This window comes from Dipodomys spectabilis, unplaced genomic scaffold, assembly GCF_019054845.1.
Source record: "Dipodomys spectabilis isolate Male_0828 unplaced genomic scaffold, ASM1905484v1 ptg000187l, whole genome shotgun sequence".
NCBI lineage: Eukaryota > Metazoa > Chordata > Mammalia > Rodentia > Heteromyidae > Dipodomys > Dipodomys spectabilis.
The window spans coordinates 12,772,882-12,790,970 of NW_024870864.1; the positions used below are offsets into that span (position 1 = coordinate 12,772,882).

The following is an 18,089-nucleotide window of genomic DNA, read 5'->3' on the forward strand; positions in this document are numbered from 1 at the left end:
TTCTGGGTCCTTTCTGATTTGCCCAATAATATATTTACATTCATGTTAGCACTTGCTTCTTCCATGTTACAAAGAAAAGGAATCTCAAATCCTGTTCTGATTAATTGCTCTAGGATTCCTACAAAAAAGCATCAGTTGGGAATCCTTATACCTAGAAGCCTGTTGCTTTTCCTGCCACATACTTTCTTGTTAATGGTAAAGTTTGGCATTGGGACCACATTGAGTGTTTTGTATTCAGGTATATGGTGAATTGTTGAGGTAAGAGTAATCACTGCAATATTGGCAAGAAGTTGTGAATATAGTAAGGTATTCTGGGAGATCAAAGGACAGCCAAGGCAGTCTAGGGTTGTTAACCTTCAGAAGCAGCGAGACAGTAAACAGCTTGCCCAAGGTCACAAAGTGGGCGGTCTTGGCATGTGAACTCATGTAGTCTGGATACATGGTTAATGTTCTCAGCTTCTATGATACCCTGTATCTTCTGAATCAGATTTTAAAAGGTTTATTCAGGATGCTTGGACTATAGCTCTGTGCTAGAACATTTGTCTAGAAGGTTCAAGGCCCTGTGTTCAATCCCTAGCACCTCAAAAAAGAAAAAAGAAAAAAAAATTACTAAGCTAGGTGCTGGTGGCTCATGCCTGTAATTCTAGCTACTCAAGAGGCTGAGATCTGAGGAATATGGTACTAAGCCAGCCTGGGCAAGAAAGTCCATGAGTCTTTTATCTCTAATAAAACTTTTTAGAAAAAGCTGGAAGTGACACTGTGGCTCAAGTGATAGAGTGCTAGCCTTGAACGCAAAGAGGCTCAGGAACAACACCTAGGTCCCAGGTTCAAGCCCTAGGACCAGTTGCACCCCCCCCCCCCCATTCTCAAATTACTGTTAATCTGAATTTTATTTCACTTTATACAGTGTTTGTATTGATTTTCTAGTGTCTTTTAACAAATGTATATGTTAACTTTTGTTTTAATTAACACAAGTCTTTCTTTTCCATTGAACCCAATAAAATTGATCATTTCTAACTAATGGAATTGAGTTTTGGGGTTTAATTTTTTTTTTTTTTTTTTAGTTTCTACTGAAAGCTAAATAAACGTCAGACTTCTACATGTATCTATCTATCTATCTGTCTGTCTGTCTATCTATCTGTCTAACATACATTAATCAGTATATAATTTGCTTCACAAAGAACATCTACTTTTTTTTTTTTTGGTCTATTGTGGGGCTTGGACTTCAGGCCTAGGCGCTGTCTCCAGCTCATGGCCAGTGCTCTACCACTTGAGCCACAGCACCGCTTACGGTTTTCTGGTGGTTTATTGGAGATATAAGTCTCACGGACTTTCTTGACCAGGCTGGCTATGAACTGCAATCCTCAGATCTCAGCCTCCTGAGTAGCTAGGATTACAGGCGTGAGCTACCGGTGCAGTGCCCGGCTTGAACATCTACTTTTGACTGTACATTACAGTGTATTATGACAGAGTATTGAGTAATAGATCCATTTATTATCCTCTATTAATAAATAAAAATAAGATATAGTGAACATATTAGAGTTCATTAATGTGAATTTCAAATTGAAGTAAGACATTTTCTAGCAAAAAATAATTGCTTGGCAGAAAAGGTCAGATAAGGTGAAGTTAGGAAAATGAACCCTAACATATATATTTAAAATTTTTTTTCTTTAGTGCATTTGTTTCTAATGCATTTATAAGATTATTTCTTTGTTGCTTTGTATGTCCCTCCCCCACGGTATAACCCCTGCTTTCACTGTATTTGATGTCGGTATAATTTGTGGAGGGGAAGGGGAAAAACAAGTCATTTAAATAAGGATACAAGTAGACCTGTTGCAACAATGAGAAGTTGTTGTCATGTCAAAAACGAACTTTACAACTTTGGTGGGGTTGGGGGGAAGGCTGGGAAGGGATGGGAAGGGTAAACAAAGGAGGAGGCTACAATGCTTGATAAGAAATGTACTCACTATCTTGCCCATGTAATTGTAACCCTCTGTACAGTATTTTCACAATAAAAAATTAAAAAAATAATTGGTTGGCTTAACAGCAAGAACTAATTTTGCCAATTAAATTTGTTAGATGTTCACTAAATTGCACAATCAATAGTTATAACAGGAAATTCCATTGACAAATGATACATTATTAAAAGTGGATTTTAGCCAGGTGCTGGTGGCTCACAGCTATAATCCCAGCTTACCCAGGAGGCTGAGATCTGAGGATCACAGTGCATAGCCAGCCTGGGAAGGAAAGTCTAGTGAGACTCTTTATCTCCAGTAAACCACTCAGAAAACCGGAAGTGGCGCTGAGGCTCGTGTGGTAGAGTGCTAACTTTGAGCTGAAGATCTGAGGGACAGCACCCAGGCCCAGAGTTCGAGCCCCATGACCACCACCAACAACAACAAAATAGTGTATTTTAATAAACAGTATGTGGGGTTTTTTTGACATGTGAATTATAAGAAGCTCAAAGATTCAAGAGAAACTTTATTGTAACAATTACTGTGATTTATTTAAGTGAAAATTTAGCATATCTTTAAAACATAAACAGACCAGGCATGGTATGGTGGCTCCCCTATGTGATCCAGCTACTTGGGAGCTTGTTTGGAGGTTTTAGCAGGGGAGCGCAGCTACTCGTATACCCTTGACCAAAGACCGGTCCTCCTCTATCGGGGATGGTCGTCCTCTTCAACCGAGCACACAGCTTCGGGAGGGATGCACATGGAGCGGTGAGGGAGGAAGGGGACACCCGCCTAGCCAGCCAGATCAGCCGAATCAACCCTGGTGATCAATGGGGTGACAGATGTCACAGCCAGATCGCCCTCACATCCTGATCCAGCTCCTTGGGAAGCAATGATTGGGAGAATCATAGTCCAAGGCCATCCTAGGCAAAAAGTTAGTGAAACCTTGTCAGCCAGTAAGCCAAGCATGGAGGCTCATGTCTGTCTTCCCAGCTATGTAAGAGGCATAGGCATCCTGCCTAAAATAAGCGAAAAGGCTGAAGACATGACTCAAGGCCCTTGAGTTCATACCCCAATACTTCCCTTCTCTCTCGCTCCCCATCCCAAAGAAAGAAAAAATAAATAACCTAGGTTAAAGTTGAGCCCTGTCTTTCCTCCCAATAAATTATATTTACCACAAGTCCATGAGAACTCTTGGGTTGAAAGGATAGACACGTTTATATTTTTGTTTTTGTTTTGGCCACTCAGGGACTCACTATTGTTAGACAGGCACTCTATAACTTGAACCATAACCTGGTCCATTTTGCTTTAGGTATTTTTCAGATAGAATCTCACCTTTTTTGCTCAGACCAGCCTTAAGCCTTGGTCATCTAACCTACACCTCTAACATGGCTGGAATTATTGGTGTAAAGCACTATGCCTGGCTTGTTCTTTTGAGATTGAATCTTGCTAACTTTTCTTTGTTTGGGGCCAAGACTGAGAACAGCCTATCTTACACCTCCAAAACAATTAGGATTGCAGAATTACAGCCACTTCATCCAGCTACTTTGGGGATTTTTTGGGAGGTTTCTTTTTTGAGGGGGCAGGGAGAGGGGTGCTTGGTTTGTTATTTGGTTTTGTTTTGGAGACAGATTCTCATTATGTAGCCTAAGCTGGCCTTGAAAACTTGAGATCTGTCTCTCAAGTAGCTGGGATTACAAGTACATGTTGACCACATGCAGCTGTTGTTTTGTGTGTGTGTGTGTGTGTCTGTGTGTGTTTAATGGGTTTTGAGAATTTAAAAAATTAATATTAAAGCTATACTAAAATGTGCCTTTTATAAATGTTTAAGTGAAAAACTTTTAGATACTGTCCTAAAAATAGTGTGGGAAGAGAATTCTAGGCTATAGGGTCTGTAGCTTTCACCAGCTGCTTACCCGTAAGTGTAGGTGAGCCAGCAAATACTTAAGCACATGGAGGGGCAAGACCAGCAGACTCTGGAGGTTCACTCATTATGGTTTCAGCTTGTTCAGTTTATCCTTACTACATTAACATGACAGTAGATGGAAGATCATACAAATACTCACTTTTAGAAATTCTAATAGAATTTATTATAAGTTCTTAGGGAAGAGTTCTTAATTTTCTATAGGTTACATAAAGTAACTAATACTCCTGCTGGTTGCTTCCTATTTACAAGTCAAGTCTTTCTTTTTCAGTTTGAAGGAAGGAAGTACTGTGAACATGATTTTCAGATGCTCTTTGCTCCTTGCTGCCATCAGTGTGGTAAGTTTTACACTGAATGTAGACTAAAAAGTTTCTCAGTTATTTACATCATTTAGCACTGTTTGGCAAACACTCTACCACTTGAGCCTTGTCCCATTCCTCACTTAGCACTATTAAAACTCCAATGGTAGGAATGGTTTTTGATGCTTATTACAAGTGACTATTGTAGAAGTACTGTATTTGTCCTCTTCCCTATTACTAACATAATACCAAACTAGGAAGTATCAAGTCCTAAACAGAATTGACTTGTACAGAAAGGAGACTGAAGGTTTTTAGGGAACACTTCTGTGATTGGTCTGGAGTGTTTTTCCTTTTTAAATACCCTTTGTTTGTTTATGGGCTGGCCAGGAAAAAGACAAGGAAGATCTCAGTGGGGAGGGAGGGTATTGGTGCTTTCAGCCTGCATGACTTGCTTCTGCTACAGCACTTACCAGAAGGATACTTAGGGAACCTGATTAGAATGTTGTAATGGTTTAGTGAAGGAAGAAAGTAAGTATGTATTTTTAAAAGTGTACTGACAGTGTAGCTCAGAGGTAGAGCATACTTGAAGCCTTGGGTTCAATCCCCAGTATCAAAAACTAAAAAAGAAAGTGTTCTGTAGATTCACTTATCTGTCAGCAATGATCAGATATTATCAAAACTCACCAAAGAGCTCACAGATCATTAAAAGGAAAGCTAGATTTGGGTGCTAAAACAGCCTGAAATCAAAACAGAACAAAAAACAAGGATTCATATGAAATAAAGACCTTTTTTTTGGTCTTTAATTTGGAGTACCACTTTATCAAGAAAGATTTAGGTGTTCTTTTCTCTTGGTTTTAGTAAATATGTTGCCAACAGGACATCCTTTGTGTATTTCTTTCCCACAGGTGAATTCATCATTGGTCGAGTTATCAAAGCCATGAACAACAGCTGGCATCCTGAGTGCTTCCGCTGTGACCTCTGCCAAGAAGTGCTGGCAGACATCGGGTTTGTCAAGAATGCTGGCAGGTAGGAGTTGGCCATCTGTGCTGGGTGTGGGGTGGTTGAAATAATAACTTTTACAAGGTCATATGCATTTTCCCCTCAGACCCTACCATAGACCACCCTGCCTGGTGTCATGGGAAATAACCCCACAGCTTTGTGTAACTGGCAGGACTATTATCATGCCTTCTGTGTTGCCAGTAGGGACCCATGCAGAGAGGAAGTTCTGTGGACATCAGAGATACAGGAAGCATACTTATTAAGAAGTACTTAAGATTTTCAATTTGGACCCTCTTTAGACACCTATGTCGTCCCTGTCATAATCGTGAGAAAGCCAGAGGCCTTGGGAAATACATCTGCCAGAAATGCCATGCGATCATTGAAGAGCAGCCTCTCATCTTCAAGAATGACCCCTACCACCCAGACCACTTCAACTGTGCCAACTGCGGGTATTACACTTCTTCTTTCTTGTTAGAAGCAAGCAGTGGAATGAAAATAAAAGATTCCATTAATCCATACTTCCATTATTCCATCAAACTAAGTTGGTTTTCTCCAACTTTTAATATGGAAAAGTTTAGATCTATAGAAGGCTAAGAAAAATTATATAAGGAGCATTATATGCTTTAGTTTTACCAGCTAACGCTTTGTACATTTGAGTGTATACAGCATACTCTTTCCCTTGGCAGGATGTATATTTTTGTATATATATGCACCTAGTTTTAACATCTTTGTCACTGAGCAAGTTGAAAGCAAGTTGTTGACATTGTGACTCTTGTACACATCCTTGAGAATGAAGGATGTTATCCTATAAAACTCTATTCTCATCAGACCTAAGAAATTAACTAATTTTATGTCAGTTACTCAGCTCATATTAATTAACTATAAATGTTCCTAAAACTGTTGTTATTATTGTTACTATTTTACAGAGTTACACAAGGGAAAACTTCATTGTTACATTTCTATATATGTTTACACAGTTTTATAATTGGTGTTGTCTTGAATTATGCTAAATTGCATTTTTTTCTATTTTGATTTTATCTGAATCAGTTTTATCTCCAAAAGGCTATATAAATTGTTAAGCCATGAATTTTCTGATTTCATTTGTTTTCTTTTCCATCACTTTCCCTTTTTCCTGCCTCAGCCACTAAGTGCTGGAAAGATAGGTGTATGCTACCACATCTTGGTTTTGTTTGTTTTGTTTTGTTATTATTGTTGTTCTTTTGAGGAGACCCATTATGTTGCCTACCCTGGCCTTGAACTGCATATAGAACTCAAGTGGTTCCTTCTGCCTTGCACTGTCCTTTCCCCCCAACCTCCAAGTACCCAGGACTGTAGCGCGGCTTTTGGTATAAAATTTTCATGGAAAATGATTCGTTACTTTAGTTAATATGAATTTATGTGCTACATTGTACTCAGAAGGAAGGAGAGATAGTAGATTAAGGATAAAGAACAGTTTTCTTTTAAAAGTTCACCTTATCTTTTTTTTTTTCTTCCTTGTCAGTTATTGAGGTTTGTCCCCAAGGCCTTGGACATGCTAGATTGGGTCTCTACCATTTGAGCGACATCCCCCAACCCTGGCTCTTTGCTAGTTAATTGAAGATGGAGTGAATTTTTCTGTCTGGACTGGCTTTCAACCATGTTCCTCCAAATCTCAGCCTGCTCTGTAGCTAAGAGTTATAGGCAAGAGCCACCAGTGCCCTTTCTTTTTATTGATCGAATTGTTATTTTGTGAGTAGTTTCCTTGCTTATTATTCCTTACTTTAGAATTTAGTTTCCACTTTTCATTCATATAATTTCTTTTCTTTTCTCTTTTCTTTTCTGTGATGGGGCCTGAACTCTGGGCCTGAGCGCTGTCCCTCAGCTCTTTAGTTCAAGGCTAGCGCTCTACCACTTGAGCCACAGCGCCACTTCCAGCTTTTGTCTTTTTGCTTATGTGGTGCTGAGGAATCGAACCCAGGGCCTCATGCATGCAAGTACTCTACTACTGAGCCACCTTCCCTGCCCCTTTCATATCATTTCTAAGAAGAGAATTTTAAGAAGTGAAATTCAAATTAATATATTTGGTTAAATGTTTGATGGTACAAAATAATAGCTAATTTAAGCATTTAGAGAAAAAAAATTCTGAGGGGTTAAGGTGAACATCAAATGGGAGAATGTCAGTCAAGCAGGCAAACCAAGTGAGTGCAAGATGCTGAATTCAAACCCTACTTCCCAAGACAAAGAATGTAAAAAGAGAAATTCTAGTAGGTAGACATAGTCAGACAGACAGACAGACAGACAAATAAGCTGGGAGTCAGTGACTCGTACCTGTAATCCTAGCTACTCAGGAGACTGAGATCTGATGATGGGGGTTCAAAGCCAGTCTGGGCAGCCAAATCTAAAAGGCTTTGTATCTCCAATTAATCACAGAAAAACCTGGCAATGGATGTGTGGTTCAAGTGGTAAAGTACCAGCCTTTAGAGAAAAAGCTAAGCAAAAGTACAAGACCCTGAAATGAGCCAGTAACACATACAGAAATAATTTTGAGCATTTTTTTTTTTTTTGTCAGTCATGGGGCCTGAGCTCTGAGCCTGAGCGCTGTCCCTCATCTCTTCAGCTCAAGGTTAGCGCTCTACCACTTTGAGCCACAGCGCCACTTCCAGCTTTTTCTGCTTATGTGGTGCTAAAGAATCAAACCCAGGGCCTCATGCATGCAAGGCAAGCACTCTACCACTGAGCCACCTTCCCAGCCCCATTTTATTGTTTATATTCTATTAACCAAATATTATAGTAAGGTAGTTTTTTATTCTCTACCCCTTCTACTACCTCTCTGGTATGAGAAATAGAATCCAAGACCTAGTACAAACTGGCACAAGTACTGTACCACTAAGCTATTATTCCCATACCATAAGTTAGGCTCTCCATTGCTTGTTACAACTTCAATAATCGTTATGAAGCTGGTATCCAATCCCCTTTGTGTTTGGGAAGGTGGTAGTTGCCCTTAGCACAGTTGATTTGCCTTTTTGTTGTTGTTTGTTTGCTTGTTTGGGGCTCTTTCAGACAGGTTCTTCCTGTGTTACCCAAGCTGTTCTGAAATTCACATTTCTCTTGTCTCAGCCTTCTAAGGGCTAGGATTATAGATGTGCACCAATGCACAGAGCTCAGCATTATGATTTAATTAATTAATTAATTTCTGGTCCTGGGGCTTGAACTTAGGCCCTGGGCATTGTCCCTGAACTACTTTGTGTTCAAAGCTAGTGCTCTATCATGTAAGCCACAGTGCCATTTCTGGCCTTTTCTGAGTAGTCTGTTGGAGATAAGGGTCTCACAGACTGCCTTGCCTGGGCTGACTTTGAACCATGATCCTCAGATCTCAGCCTCCTGAGTAGCTAGCATTATAGCCAGCACCTGACCAGCACTATGATTTATTTTTATTTTATTGTAAAAATGCTGTACAGAGGTGTTATAGTTACATGAGTAAGGCAATGAGTACATTTCTTGTCGAGCATTGTTATCTCTTCCCTTGTTATTCTCCCACTATCCCTTCCCTCCTTTACCGCCCTCATTCTTCCACTCCCTCTCCCCCCACCTGAAGTTGTAAAGTTCATTTCCAATATACTGTCTTGTGGGTATGATTGTTGCAATGGGTCATCCTGTGTCCTTGTTTCAGCATTTTGTTATTCCCCTTGCTCTCCCCAAATTAAACAATTGTATATACAAGATGCAGGGTACCAAAATCCAGTACAGTGACAACAGGGGATATACCATCGGGGGAAGAACATACAAAGGAAACAAAAAAAATCACATAGTACATTAAAAACAACAACAACAAAGACAGACCTCTTGTGTCCATATCTTGGGGTTCATTTTGCTTAGTATAATCTTATATGGTCAAATGTACACAGCTTTTGAGCTTTCCTGCTCATTTGGTAAAATTATCCTAGATGTATACTAATTATTGCAAATGAGGGAAACCATGGGTTTGGCTTACTTCACTTACTATGATTTTTTCCAAGTCTTTCCATTTCCTAGCAAATGGGGTGGTATTATTCTTTCTGATGGAGGCATAGAATTACATTGTGTATATATCTGTATATACATACCACATTTTCTTGATCCGTTCATCTACTGAGGGGCCTCTGGGTTGGTTTCATTTCTTAGCTCTGATGAATAATGCTGCGATAAACACTGTTTATGGTAGCTTTAGTGTGACCTTGTTCTTGATCATTTGGGTCAGCACTGTGATTTTTAAGGAAGACAAATGGACTGAAATGTAATTGATAATACGAGATGGAAATGATAAATATATCTGATCTCTTCTTGTACCTTAACATTATCATTGTGGTAGCCCTCTGGAACCTATTCCAGGTGTTTAGTTCAGGTTACTCTGGTCACCTCTAATGGTAAAAAAGCAATTACTGGGGATTATTACAGCAGGATTTTTATGTTTTTGCTGATAGGAAGGAGCTGACGGCTGATGCCCGAGAGCTGAAAGGGGAGTTGTACTGCTTGCCATGCCACGATAAGATGGGAGTTCCCATTTGTGGAGCCTGCAGGCGACCTATTGAAGGACGTGTGGTAAATGCCATGGGTAAGCAGTGGCATGTGGAGGTATGTACTAAATAGCATGAATATTAGCACTTTTGAATTTCTGTGGTTCATTTGTACTAGTAAAAATAAGATATTCTGAAATAAAATGTGGACATATTAAAACACTTTACAGCCACATGCCAGGGGCTCATGTCTGTAATCTTAGTTACTCAAGAGGCTGAGATCTGAGTTCAGAGCCAGCTTGGATAGGAATACTGGTGAGACTCTTATCTCCAATTAACTACCAGAAAACTGGAAGTGGTAGAGCGCTAGCCTTGAGCTGAAAAGCTCAGGGCCAGCACCCACGCCCAGAGTTCAAGACCCACGATGACAATAAAAGACAAACAAAAAAACCCAATACTTTACGTTGTAGAAATTAAGAATCTAGAATATACACTCCTGTTGTGATAGGTCAATATAGTGCAGGATATATATCCTATTCTTAAATCCTTCTTGGGGCCAGGAGCCAGTGGCTCACACCTATAATCCTAGCTACTCAGGAGGTTGAGATCTGAGGATCATGGTTCAAAGCCAGCCTGGGCAGCAAAGTCTGTGAGACTCTTATCTCCAATAAACCACTAGAAAACCAGAAGTGGCTCTGTGGCTCAAGCGGTAGAGCGCTTTCCTTGAGCTGAAGAGCGCAGGGACAGTGCCCAAGCCCAGAGTTCAAGCCCTACGACTGACAAAAATCCTTCTTGGGGTTGGGTATGCTACCTCTAATTGCAGCTGCTCAAAACAGATAGCAGAATTGTGGCTCAAGGCTGGCCTGTGAGCAGAGGGATATAAATTTAATGAGACTCTATCTCAACAAATAAGCCAGGTATAGTAATCTGAGCTATGTGGGAATCAGAGGCCAAAGAATTTTGAAGCCTTAAGGATGGCTTAAGCAAAAAGCACAAGATTCCATCTGAAAAAAAAATAGCTAAAAGGGCTAGGGGTATGCCTCAAATGGTAGAGTGTTTACCTAACAAGTACAAGGACCCAAAGTTCAGCCCTATACCACAAAAAAATTAAAAAACATTCTTTAGATAATTCTATCAGGGTTGCTACCCAGCAACAGGAACTGTTATTTTTAGTTACAGATACCATTCAGATGTTCATATCACTTTTCAAGTGGATTGTTGGAATAGGCTGCTTAACATAACCATCAAAGAAACCCGAATTAATGTAAATACCTAGGCACCAGTGGCTCATGGCCTGTTATCCTGGTTACTCAGGTGCTGAGATTTTAGGATTACAGTTTGAAGCCAGCCCAGGCAGAAAAGTCTATGTGACTCTTATCTCCAATTAACCTTCAGAAAACTGGAAGTACCACTATGGCTCAAAATGGTAGAGTGCTAGTCTTGAGTGAAAAAGCTCAGGGACAGCACTCAGGTTCTGAGTTCAAGCCCCACGAGTGACCATAAACAAAAAATATAAACATTGTGGTGTTGGGCTGGGATGGTGGCTCAGTGGTAGAGTACTTGCCTCACATGCATGAGGCCCTGAGTTTGATTCCTCAGTACCACATAAGCAGAAAAAGCTGGAAGTGGGGGGTAGGGGAGAGGGGAAGAAGAAACAAAGAAGGAAGCAACAATGCTTGATAAGAAATGTACTCATTACCTTGCCCGTGTAATTGTAACCCCTCTGTACGGTATTTCACAATAAAAAAAGAAAGGAAAAGCTGGAAGTGGCACTGTGGCTCAAGTGGTAGAGCACTTGTCTTGATCTGAAGAGCTGAAGGATAGCGCCCAGGCCCAGAGTTCAGGCCTTACGACCAACCCCTCCCCCCAACCCCCCCAAATAAAAAAAAACATTGTGGTGTTAATCGATTTTAAAATGACCTGTATTGATTTTTTTTCTAGCATTTTGTTTGTGCCAAGTGTGAAAAACCATTTCTTGGACATCGTCATTATGAGAGGAAAGGCCTGGCTTATTGTGAAACCCACTACAACCAGGTATTGATACCAGAAACAGTCTTATGAATTAAAGCTCTTCAGCATTTTAGCTAGAAGGAAATCTTTTGGAAAATACACATTGTTTTACAAAGCTCTTATTTCTAGATTTTTATTTGAGAAATTCATTATATTCATCATTTGCTTCATTCTCATGTTTGCTTTTCTGTATAAAGCAAACTCTTAAGCTAGTCTCTGGTGGCTCATGCCTATAATCCTAGCTACTCAGCAGGCTGAGACCTGAGGATCTCAGTTCAATGCCAGCCTGGGCACAAAAGTCCACAAGACTCTTATTTCCAATTAACCACCAGAAAACCAGAAGTTGAGCTGTGGCTCAAAGTGATAGAGCACTAGTCTTGAGCAAGAGTTTAGGAACAGTTCCCAGACCCTGAGTTCAAGCCCCATGACCAATTAAAAAAAAAGAAAAGAAAAGAAAAAATACACTCTTATATGCATGGGTGAAAATATATGTATTTGTATATATAAAAACAGATTTTTGAGGATTAGCATTTTATGATATGGTCATCATGTTTCCTTATTCCTAAATACTGCATTGTATATTCCCCAATTTTATAGAAACCTCTTAGATAACCTCAGTTATAAGTATTAATAAATTACTTCAGTCCTTGTATTGAAGTTTTTTACTTGGCCCTTGTTCTTCAAGTGGTTAGTTGTTTTGGTTTGCTGTTTTTTCCTACTATAAAACTAGAGTTGGTCTAGATTTGTTATATTTCCTTAACTTCTTCAAGTCTAAAACATTTCTAATGTTTTTCATGTTTCTAGTGTTTCCCCTGGTGCTCTTGTACTGATTCTTAACCATTGATTGAGGTTGTGAGCTCTTGGTGGGAACACTGAGTGAGGCTTCTGTAAATCACACTGTGCTTATTCCTGCCTGACTGTATTTACACTGTATTTGTTGACTGTATTTCCACTTTCCCTTGGATACAGCCTGTTCCTCATCACATCTGCCCTAAATTTAGTGTATGCTCTGAGTGAAAAATTACAGTTTCAGGCTTATCACTCAGCCCTCAGCACTTTGCTTGAGCAAGAGCCTGTCCACCTTTTCTACTGTAGGTCTTCATTTATCCATTTCTTACCATATGCAGTCATAAAGTCCTGTATTAGTTATTTTGTTGTGCATATTGTCATCTAGGAAGAGCTTTTAAAACAATGAATAACAAATCATTTCTATTGTAAATGGTAACAAATGGTCAATGAACTTGTACTGACTTTCTGTAGAAATGGTAAGTTTCAGATCTTGGATGACAGCTGTTTGTTTTTAAGTGCTAGAACTAGAATGATACATTGAATATTGGATGTTCAAAACTTAATTCTGATTCATCTTTTACCACTTTTTTCTATTCTCAGCTATTTGGTGATGTTTGTTTCCACTGCAACCGTGTCATAGAGGGTGATGGTAAGTATCTATAGGTTTTGGCCAAATATTTGTAGGTCTCAGCCAGGTCCATTTTGACACAAAATCACTTTGATATGAAAAAGGCTGATGTTGCTATTGTTTGGAATATAAATCACTATCATTATTCCCTCTCCCAGCTTTTGTATATTTAACAGGTAATCTTAGCAGTGAATTAGAACTAAGGGATTAATGACATTGATGATAGTACTTCAGGCCACAGTTTTGCTGGCCCAGCACCTGTGAGAGCTGTTCCCCATGGACCTGTTTGTATTTCCAGTTTCTGGCACAGTGTTTATTTGGAACAATTCAGTGTGCTGTGATAGTTAGGAAGTCACTTTAACTCTGCACACACTAAAGCCTGACAGTTTCTGCAAGCCTTACTGGGATTGACCACTCTTGTGTGGATATCAGGCAGGGCAGATTGACTGGATCAGAGAGGAAACAGCTGTGTTTGCTAATAGTCACCAGCACAGTCTGGCAGAGACTTCCTGACACAAGTTTTAAACAATCCTGTTTTCAACATGCTTCATAGTTATCAGCAGACATCGCTTAACTCAGGAAATACTTTATGAAACACTGTTCATATGTACTTTGTGAAAAGTTAGCTGAGGAAAACAACTTTTAGTGTCATTGAAAATAAACCTTAACTGAGAGACTGTTGTTACCAGGTAAAGGAAGCTATCAATGAAAGAAAGCTACTTTCTTATTGCCAACTTTGGGAGAAATGTTCCTACTTTAAATAATTTAATATGTAGATTCTTAAAAACTATATACCTCAAATGTATTTCTTTAGTCAACAGTGTAAGGGACAGAAGCAACTTGATTGCTAGTCTGCCAGTCCTGTCAGCAAGGCTCATTTGTTGCTGTATTGTCTGTAGGATGGAAGTGCAGAATCTTTAATGTCACAGATTCTTAAGAAATGGAAAAAATTAATTATTAAAATGGAAAAACAATTATCTTTTCTAATTGGACCCTACAGTCCTGGAAGACATTAGTTACTTGATTTATATAATTTTTTCAGTAATGTGAAAAAATCATAATAAATTAATAAAATCGAGTCAATGCTTTTTAATGGTATTGAACTCTTAGTTATGTGGTTCTTTTGTAAGAAAGGTTCTTTTGTAAGAAAAGAACGCCTGAAGAGAGGGGTTTGTTTTTTGGTGTGTGTGTGTGTGTGTGTGTGTGTGTGGCATTGGGGTTTAAGCTTGGCTTCATCTTTGCTGTACAGGCATAACAGAGAATCACTGGAACAACCACCCCATCCCCAGCCAAGAAAGGTTCTTGGGAACCTCCTGCAGTAGCTAGGGGGCAGCCTTCTTCCTGTTTCAGGATTTAAAGTAAAACTTCCTCAGCTCAGCAGTGTCTGTACTTTCATATGACCAGTACATGTTCTCTCCCTTTCTCTCCTAGTTGTCTCTGCCCTCAACAAGGCCTGGTGTGTGAGCTGCTTTGCCTGTTCCACCTGCAACACCAAACTAACACTCAAGTAAGTCGTCTGTCTGATACAGTGACTCCAAGGCGAGAAACATTCCTAATTTAAAAGAGAGTTAATTTTATTTCTTATTTCTTTCACTTATTTGTTTCACTTCTGGTAGTAAAGGTTTTCCCTTTAACCTGTTCCCTGTTGTTTGTTCTCTTCTTTCTTTGTTCACTCAAAGGGATAAGTTTGTTGAAATTGATCTAAAACCAGTCTGCAAACACTGTTACGAGAAAATGCCAGAAGAATTTAAGAGGCGACTTGCCAAACGGGAGAGAGAAGCAAAGGATAAGGACAAGCAGAAAAAGAAAAAGCCAGTCTGTTTGTAAACTTTTCTATCTCTTCTATCATCATTTTCACTACTTTCTTCTTTGGTTAGTCCTTTAGAATTTTTTTCAGTCTTGCTTTTGTTTGTTTCTTTTATTTGGCATGCTTTTCTGGCCATCAGAGATTGAAATAGTCCTGTGCAGTTGGTCCTTTTGCTTAATTATTAAAATTGTAAAGCTTAGTTACACACTTTACACTATCTTTTGGGCACATGTCTCCCTTCATCTATGAACTAACCTCTTCTTCTAAATCATATAATAGCAGACAGTTTCTCTTAAGAAGATTCCCAATCTCTTAACTGACAGTATTTGCAAAAGTTTTAAAATATTTTTTGTATGTATATGCTGGTTCTGGGGATTGAACTTGGGACTTGGGCACTGCCCCTCAGCTTTTGTGCTCAAGACTAGCACTCTTCTACTTGGGGCATAGCCCCACTTCCAGCTTTTGGGTGCTTAAGAGGAGATAAAAGTCTCGTGGAATTGACTGACTAGGCTGGTTTTCATCTAAACTCCTTAGATCTTAGCTTCTTGGGTTGGGTAAGCTAGGATTAGAGGCCCAGTTACTTTAAATTTTGTCTAATAACTGCAGCTTTCAAAAAAAATCCCAGTCTTTGGTTTCTTTGTCTAAAATCACTTAATTGAGAAGTTTCATGTTTGATTTGTTTAAAATAGCATGTGTTATAAGCTCTGTGTTTAATTCTGTCAGCATGTCTTGTTTACATAACAAGGTACATAGGTGGTGTGGTGTATCATGTCTGTGTACTGTGTGTGTGTACACAATCTCATTTAGTGCCATAGGATATTGGTTGTGAAATCATTTTCCTCCTATTTTGAGACTATATCTGACTGTTACAGGAAATATTTCAGTCTTTCACATTCTGTTGAATTACTAGCATGGTTCTTTCATTTTTCCTTTCATTTATCATTGTGTTTCAAGTTCTAAGAACCTTTCAATTTCTGTGTTTCCTTTTGTAGAGGAATTAAAAGGCAAATGGAAACTTAAGACAATAGAACAGATACTAAGTGCTCTCTGTAAAAACAGATAATTTATTAAACTCTTCAGAAGCATTTGATTTGCCAGTTGGAATGTAACATTTGAGTTACTATAAGCTTCTCTATGAAAACATGTCACCATTAATTTCTCTGTGAAAAACAATAGAAAATAACTCTCTGTACAGTACTCTAAAGACAGAAATGTTTTTGTTTTCATTCATAATTGTGTGGTTAGGAATTAACTTTGTTAGTAACATTGTTCTTTAAAATTACCTCAAAACATGTAGTCTAATCTACTATACTTTAAGAATGCATTAAAGCTTATTTTGAAGTTATCATCATAGATGACATTGTGCTACTAGATATATTCTGCAAATGGTTCCTAAATATATCACAGGAAATGAGTTATAACTCTATAAAAAAGTTAAGTACTCAACTCAAAAATTAAATACCCAGGATTTCAGTAGCAATAAGCCTCTGTATTACTAAGAAATGTGTTAGTGATGGAAGGCAGACCATCTGAAAAGTCATTTTCTCTTGTCATTTTCTGTTTACAATCAGATTGGTAGTATGTTTTGTTCTAGGTCTAAAAAAATAGAATGAATTCTTCATATAACTACAAGTTACAGAACACCTGCAGGTAGTTTCTTTTGAAGAACTTATAAATGTAAGAACTTACTTTATTAGGAAATAAAAGCAAAACAGTCATAAAAATTTAAGATACTAATCATTCTGCCTCCAATTAACATTACAAAAACCAATTGTTTGCTTTAAGGAAATTTATTCTTTAAGGTATTCTTATGATATTTTAAAATGTAATTGACTTTACATCAATAGACTTATTAGATTTCCTGTTTACTTAGCATTGAATAAAACGGAATACTGTTTTTCAGATTACTGCAAAGGAACAATTCAAAAGGCTACTTTTTTTCTGCTGACACTATGCATTTTCACATTTACCAGAATAAGGATTGAGATTAGAATTATAATTCTTCAGTAACATGAAAATAGAATTATTATGTCTTCATTTAGTTCCATGAAATTGCTTCATATTACTTATATGTCTGTGTTGAATACATTTCTAATGATTTCTTTTATATATATTTGTTTTCCTTAGGAATAAATTTGTGGAGTTTGACATGAAGCCAGTCTGTAAGAAGTGTTATGAGAAATTTCCACTGGAGCTGAAGAAAAGACTTAAGAAACTAGCTGAGACCTTAGGAAGGAAATAATGTTACTTTTATTTGTGTTCTATGCAAAAATAATAGATAATCAATATTACTTGACTTGATCCACCTGTATTTAAAGCTGTATCTCTAAGTGGTTGAGAGGGAAGAATGGTTTTCTTCATCTCATTAAACAGAAAAAAATGTATAATCATATTTAAAACACAGATGAAATCAAGACTTGCCTTTGTTTCCCAATATCAATGTAGACTATATAGAAAAAAGTATGATTAAATGTTGAATTTTAATTTCACCCCTAAAATGAAGTATATAACTTTTCAGAATTAAAGAGTCACTTGTGTATGACTCAAATTTAAAAACAAAAAATAAGATTATTTTACTTTATTCAAAAGAAAATTACCTCCCAGTGCTCTTAGAGATGATATAAGGAAGAAAACTAATCAAATCATGCATAATCTTAGTATGTCTATCAAATTAGTAGTTATAAAATGCATATACACATTGCTAGGACAAGAAACAAATATATTCAGAACTATTTTATATTTTGTTAAATGCAATAATTATTTTGCTTAGTTTTTATTTTGTTCTTCTTGTGAACTTCTTTCTTTGAACAATTACTTGTAACACAGTAATTGTAACTAGCAAGTGTATCTTTTAAATTTCCATGCAGAAACATACCAATAGGGTCTGGGAAGGTGGCTTAGTGGTAGAGTGCTTGCCTTGCATGCATGAGACCCTGGGTTTGATTCCTCAGAACCACATAAGTAGAAAATGCCAGAAGTGGCTCAAGTGGTAGCGCATTAGCCTTGAGCTGAAGAGCTGAGGGACAGTACGCAGGCCCAGAGTTCATGCCCCACGACTGACAAAACAAAAACAAAACATACCAGATATTTGAAAATACAGCATACTTTGCAATATTGGAAGAATGAAGTATTTTTTAATGTAATACAACAATTATGCTTCTAAGCTTGATGTCAAACATAATATTCAAATAAGAAATGGAATTAAG

The 18,089-nt window shown here is 38.1% G+C and overlaps 1 protein-coding gene across 5 annotated transcripts in view; it reads left to right on the forward strand.

Moving 5' to 3' along the window:
- Positions 1-17,830, forward strand: part of Lims1 (LIM zinc finger domain containing 1) — a 115,104-nt gene extending 97,274 nt beyond the window's left edge. For 4 of the 5 annotated variants that reach the window (XM_042695427.1, XM_042695428.1, XM_042695426.1 and 1 more), the window contains exons 3-10: positions 4,151-4,217; positions 5,084-5,204; positions 5,477-5,626; positions 9,617-9,767; positions 11,591-11,683; positions 13,049-13,097; positions 14,508-14,583; positions 17,011-17,830. In XM_042695427.1, coding sequence (XP_042551361.1) covers positions 4,151-4,217; positions 5,084-5,204; positions 5,477-5,626; positions 9,617-9,767; positions 11,591-11,683; positions 13,049-13,097; positions 14,508-14,583; positions 17,011-17,125 — 822 coding nt within the window. In that variant the 3' untranslated portion in view covers positions 17,126-17,830. Of the gene's footprint in view, positions 1-4,150; positions 4,218-5,083; positions 5,205-5,476; positions 5,627-9,616; positions 9,768-11,590; positions 11,684-13,048; positions 13,098-14,507; positions 14,584-14,755; positions 14,904-17,010 lie in introns of those variants that run through there. The other variant, XM_042695429.1, reaches the window with a different exon arrangement.
- Positions 17,831-18,089: the final 259 nt, after the last annotated feature.